Source organism: Diceros bicornis, chromosome 21, assembly GCF_020826845.1.
Source record: "Diceros bicornis minor isolate mBicDic1 chromosome 21, mDicBic1.mat.cur, whole genome shotgun sequence".
Lineage (NCBI taxonomy): Eukaryota > Metazoa > Chordata > Mammalia > Perissodactyla > Rhinocerotidae > Diceros > Diceros bicornis.
The window spans coordinates 24795117-24807435 of NC_080760.1; the positions used below are offsets into that span (position 1 = coordinate 24795117).

At 35.7% G+C, this 12319-nt stretch overlaps 1 protein-coding gene across 2 annotated transcripts in view; it reads right to left on the reverse strand.

The window, feature by feature from the left end:
• Positions 1–325: 325 nt before the first annotated feature.
• ANGPT1 (angiopoietin 1) overlaps positions 326–12319 on the reverse strand; it is a 246360-nt gene continuing 234366 nt past the window's right edge. For both annotated transcript variants that reach the window (XM_058564788.1, XM_058564786.1), the window contains exon 9: positions 326–1468. In XM_058564788.1, coding sequence (XP_058420771.1) covers positions 1308–1468 — 161 coding nt within the window. In that variant the 3' untranslated portion in view covers positions 326–1307. The remainder of the gene's footprint in view (positions 1469–12319) is intronic.

Sequence of the window (12319 nt, forward strand, 5' to 3'; positions counted from 1 at the left end):
TAGATTTCTTTGAAAACTTGTGTTTATTTGCATCAATTAAGGACAACATTGAATATTCCAGATTAAACAGCTATTAGGTTTACCACGGATAGAAACATACTATGTACAATGGTATTTATAATTCTTTTTTTATTTTTCATAGACTTCAAAGTGTATCTTTTACAGAAACTGGAACAGGGTGAACCTGGAAAGCATGTTTCAGTTAATTAGCAAAAATTAAATTAGCATGAAATAAAGTGAAGAATTGAAGATCATTATTTTTAAAATAATGAAGTTACACTTAAGTGTACACATACAAGAAGATACTGTAAGATAAACTGTTCCAGTTTACTTGGTTTTACTTCAACTTAATACACTCTAAAACACTGCTTTCATGTATAATATCAAAGAAAATATTAAATGCATGTATATTATTTTAAGAGCTTGATGATATATTTCACATTCTTTAAACTTTACTCAGGCTATAAATATATTTATATCTCAGTCAGTCAGTTTTTAAAGTAAATGAAAACTGTAGCATGGGGGATAATTTTTCACCTCGTATGTCCATACTTGATTATGTCCATTTTTTTCTGAAAACTGTAGCAAAAAATCAAAGAGTAATGGAGCATGTTTCTACCTCACACGTTGTTCTTCATGCACTAAAATTCTTTATGGTTTCCAAAATGAAATTTACATTTGAAGATGAGTTAACTGAAATCAACTAGTAAGTATGATTTAGGAATTAGGCTTCCGAAATCCATTAACATTTAACCAATTCAGAGGGCAATGCTGTTCTTCCTGAACTTTTATTAAAATTGTGCAATAGTATAAACTTACTGTTAGTAGGTTTGCATAGAAGTAACACCATTTCACTGGTATAATACATCCTTTCCAAAGGATTATGGCAGGTCTGTTGCTATTCTTTATGTATATTCTTTTTTGTTGTTATTGTTCATTTTCTTCTTTTTCTTCTGTTTTACATTAAACAAACCATATTTATCATCTGGCTACCATAGTTCCAAAATAAGATCCAGTAGTAGTTTGAAGCACAGCGAGCTGAGCAATTTCTTCCCTTTTTACAGCATGACAATGAGTGGCTTTCTCTATAGTTAAGCCATATGAACATGGTAACCCCAAGCAGAGACTTTTGTGAACGCAAAAGGCTCCCAATCCACAGTCAAGAACCTTGATGACTTCACATAACTGCCACTTGTTGCTGGAAGGGAAACAATATTGTTTGCTTCAGAAGTTTTCAAGCAGTTTCTCATCTGGTAGCTTCTCCAGATTTCTTTGTTGCTTTTATAATTGCTTCTGACATTGTGCCTTCAAAAGTCTAAAGGTCGAATCATCATGGATGTGGAACGCAAGGAGTAACTGGGCCCTTTGAAGTAATGCCACTTTATGCCATTCAGTTTTCCATGGTTTTGTCCCGCTGTATAAAACATTCCATTCAGATTGGATGGGCCACAAGCATCAAACCACCAGCCTGAAAGATTAATTAATAACGAAAGAGAGAAGAAGGGGAAGAAACAATTATAAACAAATTGAACATTTGGAAGTTAATGGCATTAACTGAAGGGGAATTTATTCATATTTGTTATGATTATTTGCAAATAGGAGGCATTGAATAAATATCTTCTCTGTATTGGAATTGTTTTAAATGTCATCGATTTAGGCAGTGTATGAACAATCAAAGCGATGAATGGTCTCATGAAAATCAGCTTTCAGTGTCACTCCATTGGGACTCATTTCACACTGTAATAATGGGAAGCCTCTGGGCTTCAAGATACAATCTAAGTCAGCCTGGATTTATACGTAGGGCAAGTAAAATGCAGATACCCTTAAGAGGCATCTGCCTTAAGCTTGTTATTGGGAATAGAATAATTAATTACTAGTGATGAAATTCAGAAGATTAGACAACTGACATCTAAATAGAGAGAAAGGGATGTTCTCTATTTACTTCATAATTTTGCCAAGAACTAGCCCTCAGCTGCTTCTGAAATTATTTGGATACTGGGCAATGACTATGAATTTATATTACTAGGCCCTCTCTGTAGTTTATAGCAATATGGGAAGTGTTCATCAATAGTAGCCATGTAGTTCGTATATTGCAGTATTTTTTCTGTGATTGTTCAAAAAGAAAAACAAACAGCTTGATGAGTAACATGGAGATCCTATGCTCTCTGTAAGGATAACTTAGTGCTTTATTTTTTTTTAATGAATTAAGTTCTTAGATTTTTAGATAAAACATAGCACTTTTTCTCCCTCTTCTGAAGTAACACTACTGAAATCTTTAGGGAAAGATTTATGCCAGAGACATTCTGGCATATTTGTATTTGGATACAACTGACCTCCCTTTGATTACAGAGTTATACCTAAGGGACTAATAGTTAAAGAAAAAGCTGTACAGCTGATGTTTAACTGTAACATGAGCATCATCTTGCAGAAACTTTAGGAAAAGTTAAACGAAGAAAAGCTAGTTCTCACTTTTCAATTTTTGAACATGAATACAGCTGGGTTGTGTTTATAAAGTCATACTAGAGGAATAGCAAGCTGTATTCATCACCAATTCATACTGGGAACAGCAAGGTATGTCTTGATGAATTTGGAAAGACACTGTATTCAATGCTGTTTTACCAACTGTATGCAAACAACAGAAATGCTAACACAGTCAAAACGAGGGACAAGGAGGTTCTTGTTTGGCAAGGGAAGAGGAACTGTAAAATTCCACCTTTTTTTCTTAATATTAATTCTTTAAAAATTTTTTTTGGTAAGTATAACCAGTAAAAATATGCTATTTATATTACTAAAGGCATTGTAATATTAGGAAATTTATTTACCCAGAAGACTCTCAAAGGGCAAAATGAAACCCAACTTGACTGCTTCAGTGTTTTAACTGTCTCCTTTTTTATGACCTTCTTGAGGCACTCTTCCATCACATTAATGAGCCTTTCATAGTCTTTCAATTATCCACCATGGTCTCTGAAGCAAACGCAGTTACCCTGTTGTTGAGAACTACAAATCACAGAATGATCCTCGAAGTTATATTAGGGTATTCAGGGTAAAAGTGTGTGGTTTTGTTTGGTTTATAGAAAGTCACAAGAGTTCTGCAAGAGTGTGGGAGGTCTGTTGCAACAGCAGCCTGGCAATAAAGGGCACAGGCTGAAGGGTACATTCATTGGGAAACTTATGATGAGCTTAGGAAAGAGATAGGAAACAGTAGGGACACATGAAAGAGTCAGATAAGTCGGGCACATGAGAGAATCAGAGAAGTTGATCGTGTGTATTGTTTCTAACGAGTGAAGTGGGGTAATGTTTGTGGTAAGGAGAATGGAATTTTGGGGACAGTGAAAGAACACCAGTATGGCTGGGTCAGAGTTAACAAGAAAAACAGTAGCTGAAGTTGAGAGGGTCTGAAGACCAAATCACATAGTCTTTTGTTCATTATCCTGAGACCAATGGAAAGGCATGGTCTATATACAAGCCTACCTTGCATACTTAGTGCTGCACCTAACAGAGTTTGCTTAACAAATGCCTGGTGAGGGCCGGCCCCGTGGCTTAGTGGTTAAGTGCGCGTGCTCCGCTACTGGCGGCCCAGGTTCAGATCCCGGGCGCGCACCGCTTCTCCACCATGCTGAGACCACGTCCCACATACAGCAACTAGAAGGATGTGCAACTATGACATACAACTATCTACTGGGGCTTTGGGGAAAAAAAAGGAGGAGGATTAAAAAAAAAAAATGCCTGGTGAGTAACTACAGGCTTATTGATGGATTGACTTAGTTTCTCCTTGTAAAGCCTCTATGGTCTGAAGTAGTCTAGCTTGCTAAAAAGCTACATTTGATAGACACCCAAATATATAACATTCATGCTTATTGTATTCATTTCTTCTTTACTTATTCATTCAATATATAATTATTGTGAACTGTTGTCACAGAATACTCAACAAGTCAGATGTGGTCCCTGCCCTTATGGAACTTCTAATGTGAGAAACAGACAGAAAAGTAGCAAATAAATAAAATATCTACAAATCATGACCAAAAAGAAAAGAAACGAAAAAAAAGAGAAAAGAAAAGAATCAGGGAGCTATACGAAGGAGAAAAACAGGAGACCTACTTGACTTTTCATGTTAATGGAAGAAGTTGATATTTACTGAGAGCTTAAGGATGAGAGGGAGGCAGCCACATGAAGACGAGGAAAGACTTCTGAGCAGAGCAGCTCATGTGGATCTTATGAGGGAGAAAGAGAGCTTTGGTTTAGGGACTAAAAGAACATCGGTGTAGCTGGTACAAAGGGAACACAGGGGAGACTGGTAGAAAATGAAGGCAGAGAAGTAGGCAGTCTTGGTGGAAAGCTGAACAATGTTTGTGGAAAAAAAAAAAAACATATTTAACCAGGGGAACCAGATCCGCCAGGTTAAATGTGTAATCAAATATTATTTAGAGCCCTCATTCTATAACTATGGTTTGCCAAAGTTATCCTGAGCATATGTGGCAGCATGATAAATAGGAGAAAAATGAATCTAGAATCAATTCAACAAATATTAACCAATGGATAGATATAAGGGTCAGAGTTGAGTAAAACTAAATTCCTGACTTCAAGGAGTACACAGTTTTGTGTAGGAGAGTGACAACAAACTGTTAAAAAATGAGATGATAGCCATTAAACATAGATGAAAAAAATCTTAGAAACAGAGACAGAAGGTCCTGTTTGTGGGTCCATAAGGTTCACTCATTTACCACCTGAGCTGGGTCTTGAAGGATGGGTGTGACTTATTGGACAGAAAGAGATTCTAAAGACAGTATGTACTATGGGAGAGCAGGAGAGAGTGTCTGCCAGCAGAGTGGCTTGGCTGGAATGCCAGTGGGTAAGGGGTTGGAGAATACAGGGCTAGCAAAATAAACAGGAGTGAGAACATAGAGGTTTTTATTATATTTTTAGAAATTTTCTTGTGAGCAATGGGGAGCCTGGAGAGCACCAGACCAGAAATTAGAAGACCCAGATTTCGATGCTGACTTCACCAATTAATAACCAAGAGATCTTAAGCAATAACATAAATAACATTTGATATTCATTGAACAGTTATAATATGTGTCAGGAACTCTGCTAAAATATTTATATGCATTTTCTTATTTTATTCCCCAAACAGCCTTATGTGCTGTGGCAAGGATCATAATAAAGACATTGATACTCAGATAATTTAAGGAACATTTCCAAGATTACACAGTCACTTAGCTCCTCATTCAAAAGACGTGGATTATAAATGTCTGATCAACCATTTTCATAGCACAATTTCAGGGATCAGATAAGATGATGCACCATTAGGGCCTGTAACATCTTATCTCAGTGCTTCACATAAGTTATCTAAGAAGTGGAGCAGAAGGTTTAGAGCAGGAACTAAAGGGATCAGATCTTGTCGGGCATCATAATGATTTAATAATGCAGCCAGATCATCAGTGCCAATATATTTCCTTATTTGCTTGATAAGAGTTTATTAGAGAAATACGAAAATAATTTGGACCCAAATGAGTACAGTTGTACAATGTTTGCATTGTAGAGACATGGCATTTAAGTACCTAATATGGATTTTGTTTTCAATGATTTGCTTTGATTATCTCTTTATCTTAAGATCAGTGGGCAACGTATGCTATGGACTATCAGAAAGCAATTAATGATAGTAAGATGATGAATTAATATGGCAGAAAACGAAATAAAAAGGCAATTATTTCTCATGACAATTTTGGTTGTAGTGTCCTTTATAAAATACTCTGGACTTCAAGGTAGCACAAATAGTTATTTCTGTGCAAGCAAGTATTCTCTGACATATGCATTAAAACAAACTAAGGAATTTCTTTGTATCAACTATTTCCGTTTGTCCACTTTCTACCTCTCTTTGAAAAAATTAAGCATCACCATGTCTTTTAAACATAAATCCTGAAAAAAAAAAGTTTTAAAGCATATATATAGAAATCAGGCAAAAGTATAGCAGACTCCTGGTTACTCGTATGTAATCCCTGGTATTCACAGGTAATCATATGTACCCATCAGTACTCAGCACATATATAAGTTCGCATGGAATGAAGGTGTTCCATGTGAGTATGCCTGAGTTTGCAGTTCCTCTCTGATAAAATATCAAATAGCTAAATCATATATCCTCTGGGGAAATACTAACTTTGTACTTTGTTCTGTATGTGCCTAGGAATAACAAAGGAGCAATATGCTCAAGAAGTTAATCTAGGAAAGGCACTGTAAACTTAAAAGAACTCAGTGATTCAAGCAAAGGATGGGAGAACGCAGCAACTTCCATCTGCTATTGGGACAACTGATAAAATGTCTCAAATGTTTTAAGATTGGCAACTGCTGAGATGTACTTTGCCAAGCATTTTTCTTCATAACCTGTAACCTCATGTATATTTTAACAAGAAATCTGAGATGCATGTTTCTAATTCATTTACACTTAACTCATTAAAATTTAGTTTTGTAATAACTATCCTGGGCTTCCCAGGCCTTTAAAAATCATTTGAGTCTTTTATCTTTGAAGCAGAAAATTCACATTTTATCACCAATAAATGAAACTTTGCCCAGAAAATAGGAATTTGATGCTAAACTTTGTACTCAGGAAGTTCAAATTTGTCTGACAGTCAGGAAACCTAACTCTCAAATTCTTCTGATCCTAAACAAAATGTTTCTCAACACTTCTTTTCTAAGGTAAAACATATAGAAAAAGGAAAAGATATATCTGTTTTTATGGATTTCTTTCATTCATTTTCAATGCATGCATTCTAATCAGCAATATGCAACAGAACGTGGATTGAAAATAAGATTTTCCTCTTATATCACTAACTAAATAAGGATGGAGGCTGAACTAAACTGATTGGTGCCATTGTTATCAATGGGATCATCATGAAAAATCACTTGCTGAGTTCACCTGTACAAAGCTGGCTCTACCCATAGCTAGCCTCAAGGAGCGGCAGCAAGAGTCTTGTGTGCAAGAGGCAAAGGAGCTTTCTAGAAGTCTGCATTCCCTCTGTCATCTTGTACTATATCCCCTTCAGGCCAAGGACTTGGCTTTTTTTTCCTTTCTCTTCTTTTTTTTCCAAAGATGAAAAGTTGTTTATCCTGGCCAGGAATCTTGAATTCATTTAAACCCTATAGGTATTCTCTTACTGTCTCTTCTCCCTTAGACCTCATTTCACTTTTAACGACGTTTAAGTGAGGAAATCCTCATGAAAATGTGCTTCAAAGAGTAAAATAGAGCTAAACTGTTGTCTTTGAATGCCATTCCTTTTAACAGAGGCAGTAAAAGGAGTGGATAAGGCGATGGCTTATCTTGAGGTTCAAATCCTATCTCTGACACTAGTTGTGTGACCTTTGGCAAGTTATCTAACTTTTCCATATCTCAGTTCTTGCCAAAAGCATTATTCTGGTCACTAGTTCAAAGGGTTTTTAGAAGCATCATGTAAGTTATTAACTATAAATCATTTAGGGTAATGCAAAAATGCCTGTTAGTAAGAGTGCAATAAATATCTGGCATATTATTATTAGAGTAAAATACAAACAAAATTGTTTGATTATTTCTCATCCACTGTCAATTATTAGCCTTTGGTAGCAGCCTAGTGTTATAGGCTTATCAGTTCTGGTTCACCTTTTCCCAAACTTATATTTTGAAAGACATTTTCTGATATTCTTTGCTCTTTCAAGCAAAAAGAGCAAATAAGTAATAGTAAGTAAAAATTTGCCCCAGAAAATAGGAATATAATCCTAAACTTTGCACTTAGGATGTTCAAATTGATTTGAAAGTCAGGCACCTAACACTCAAAATTTTCTAATTCTGAAGTTTAGTCTTCTAGGGTTTAGTTATTCTTTTGTTTTTGGTCAGGAAGATTCATCCTGATCTAACATCTGTTGCCAATCTTTCTATTTTTTTCCCTTGAGGAAGACTAGCCCTGAGCTAACATGTGTGCTAATCTTCCTCTGTTTTGTCTGTGGGTCACCACCACAGCATGGCTTGATGAGTAGTGTGGGTCTGCACCCAGGATCCGAACCTGCGAACCCTGGGCCACCAAAGCAGAGCATGCTGAACTTAACCACTATGGGGCCGGCCCTGAGGGTTTAGTTATTCTTAAAATTTAGTTGCAATCCTCAATATTCATCCCATCATTCTATGTGTGTGCATGAAAATACATATATATACTTATGCAATTTAAATCTAAGTTCACACAAGAGTCACATTCATACTCACATTGATTTATTTTTATGTCTTCTTACTAGGACCATTTGTAATTTTGCAAAGTCCTCTCAGAGTCTCTGATAACATATTCATTCATTTAACCAATATTTATTGAGCACATGACAGACACTGTGCTAGGCACTGAGGATAGAGCGATAGACAGCACAAAGACCTTGCCTTCAAGGAATGTACATTTTTGTGGAATAGACTTACAGATTATGTACTAAATAAGAAATTGCTTTGGAACAAAGAAACGCAATGTAGATTTCTGTGGTCAACCTTAAATTATCCATATGGATCTTTTCTCTCAACATTTTTGACTTAAAATCTAGGGAATGTCAGTTATCTGACAATGCTTAGCACATCCTTCCTGGCTTATTAAAAACTCTAAGATAACTATATTTTCCCAAAGATCTTGTCACTTCAGCATCACACACCAGTTGGAGAAGCTACTAATTTCTTTGGTTTTCTTTGTCTTCTTCAAAATTATATAGCAGGCGATATCAACTCTCTGCTGTAAGCATTTATCAACTCTCTGCTGCTAGCATCTGGTAAGTTCTAGGGTGTACTAAGAAATTTATGTGGATGGCTTTATCCTCTCTTTTAGGACTGAACTGAGAAATATCCTTTGTTAGCTTTAGCAAAGTCCTGTCTGTCGGCTGACATAGTTTATGTGTGGGAAAAGAGATCAGGGTTTCTACCACAACAGATTCTTTCTGCAGAAGGTTAGGTCACATTTTTACATGGCTTTTACATTATATACTAAATATGGAAATTGTGTTGAAAGAAAAGTAAGGTAAAGAAAGGAATGTAAAACAATACCGTGTTTTGTTTTGTTTTTTTCCGGCAACGTTTAGCAATTGTAGTTTCTAACAGACTTTTAGAAATACTTATTTTGAAGAATGCTAATTTACTACCAAATACCATGTTTTCTTTGAATGTAAGTTCACTGTGCGTTTGACAATCTAGTAATACAAGTTTTCCATTTTCACAATTCTGGAGTCAGAGTTGTTTTGCATATTTATTTTTTATACAATAAATCCATATAAACAAAAGCATGCATGAACAAGATTACGTTTTCATTTTCTTAATTAAATATTAGATAAAACTTAAGTTTACAATGAAACTGATTTCCTTTCTTTGGTCTCAGGAGGGCACAATAGGAGCTCTCCTGTGGAACTAAGAGAATATTTCCTACAATCATCTCTTAAATTTACCCTCCCACTACTGAAATATACAGATTTGTCGTAATAGCCTATATAAAAGGGGAAACCTAAGAAGAAAACTTACAAATTTTCCTAAGGCCAATGAAATCACAGAGCAAAGATATTTCTGGCTTATAAATCTATGCTGACAAATCATCTCTACTTAATGATTAATTAAGCGGTCAATTCCATAGAAAATGTGTGTGGCAATTTGATCTTGAAATATATGCTCTGGTCCCATAAGAAATGTGTAATGAAACATCAAAATTATTCAATATATAAATTGGGTGGAAGAACTGTTGGCTTTCTGGTAAGGTGGGAACAAGTACATATATTTCTGGGAAAGGAGGTGTAAAACACTGTGGTATCTATTTCTATTGACGGCAAATGTGCTTTCTCAGCCCACTACACCTCTTTTCCACTCAACAATGTACTATAAATTACAACCCATGCATTGAAAGATAGTATTACTTGTTTTTCCCTACTGTAGCCACAATGAGTACAAGGAATAATAGAGTCACAGAACCAGAAAAAAATGTGAGACATTCTTATTTAGACCCACAACTACAGGAACATGCATAAGTAAACTCTTTCAGATGAATAGCTTTATATTCTCTTCTTGAAGATGTCCATAACCAGAAATGCACAATCTTCCCTGGCAGCTCATTCCAGCATTTGATCCCTGGACACTCCCTCTAAAGTCACTTCCCCCTTCCTCCAATAACTCTATCACATATTGTATTTTGTCCCTAGAACTTGTATGGTTTGAAACGGGGTTACTTATTATTTACTTTTTTGTTGATGGTCTCCCTTCATAGATGCAAGCTCTATTCTGTCTTGCCTATTTCTCTAATAGTAATTGACCCTTAATAGTTGCTCATTAAAAATATATTAAATTGATAGAAGGAAGTTAAGAAGTTAGGATGTTAGGAAGGAAGACCAAAATGTTCTACTTTATGTCTAGCTGAAATACTTTCTGCTTTCGATTAAGCCCATCTCCTCTTGGTTAGTCATTGACAGATAAGGGTAGCAATGATACCACATTCTCCAACTAACATGCCTCCATGTACTTGAAGAAAACTATGTAGGACAGTTAGTGGGGAATAAATTTTACTTTATTCTTAATTCCTTTTAGAAGAAACAAAGAAAAAAATATAAAAAACCAAGATAAAACAAAGCTTTAATGGATGATGATAGAGAACTATAAATTATTAGTTTGAAAGAGTATGAAATTTCACTGCTTAAAAGACACTATTTTAAATAGGCAACAAATTCAAATGCAAATTTTAAAAAAAAGAAAGGAAAAATCATTAGATGGAAAAAATGGTTCTAAGGGGAAAATATGACAGGAACTAAAGAGTGGTACTGGGGTGTAGTTAATTAGAACGTAAGGCCCAGGCAATACTCAAGTTACCTGGCCTGTCACTGACTGTCATCCTTATGCTCTCCAATTCTTAGCTATCTAAATTCCACATTTCAGCTTTGCAGAGTCAATAGCTTTTCAAGACCTGGGTTCTTTCAAAAGGATATTGGATAGGGTAATGGCATTTATTACAAAAACATATTTACTTAGACTATTCCAGCCCAAGCAATAAGTGGAAATTTTCTCTCGGCAACATATGTGTTTATTGATGAGTAAGAAGCAGGTCCAAGAACGATTATGGATGAACGAACATGACAAAGTTCAATCATTTGAAGCAGAAATAAAATCATAAATCTGAGCAATGACATTTTCTCATTGACAACCAAGAGGTGCTTTCTCCTCTTTGCTTTGCTCTATATTTTCATTATGATGACAGGAATATGAACAGCTTGGAACATTCTTCTAAGGAAACATTTGAAAGATTTTACTGTTGGTCTTTCATGTTTTGTATTTATTTGGTAAGGAAAATTATCTGTAAAAACAGACATGGAGAAAATGAAGCATATTTATATTAAAATGGGCAGGAAACTGGAGAAAGTCATTTTGTCTTTGTATAAAATTGCTGACAATTCCATTTATGGGATCAAGAAGGCAATGAAAAGAAAAATTTTCTTTCAGGAAAAAAGTTCAGAATCTTATCCGTGGGTACCACTTTGTAAAAAACATTCTAAATTTGTAACAACTGTTTGAGGGAGGGGGTCATAAAATTACATGTAGAGGACTTTTAATTATTTGATGGGGTTGAATGTGATGCCAAAATGGCATGTTTAAAGCTTAGGGAGGGGCCGGCCCCGTGGCTTAGCGGTTAAGTGCGCCCGCTCCGCTGCTAGCGGCCGGGTTCGGATCCCGGGCGCGCACCGACGCACCCCTTCTCTGGCCATGCTGAGGATGCGTCCCACATGCAGCAACTAGAAGGATGTGCAGCTATGACATACAACTATCTACTGGGGCTTTGGGGGAAAATAAATAAATAAATAAAAATTTAAAGCTTAGGGAGAAGAATATGATGGAGGCAGAATCATGACAGGTTGGCTTTAATAATACTAGGGTTGGTCTCATGTTGAAAAAATGTCAATATAAGTGCAGTGGATGGGGATCAATGGGATGTGATTCGGTGGTGGTAGTAATAGAGGGCTTGTGGATGGTCTGCAAAACCTTCTCTCCATACTCTTCCATGCTCTGTTAATTGATAAGAAAAATGTCAACTTAATGATTCATTTCATTGGCTTCAAAATTTGAAAGTGATTTCAAGGGTTACAAATGTTTCTTCATTCGTTCATGTACCATATTTTACTGAGTTCTTATGTGCCACAATCTACCACCCTAGATGTCAGGGATAAAACGGTGAACATTTACTTTTGTTTTCCTTATGTACAAGGCGGAGATTAGAGTTTCCCTCCCTGCTTATCTCACAGACTTGGTTTGGAGTTCAAGTAAGATAGTACAATGTATACAGTAATATATAATAATATGTAATAA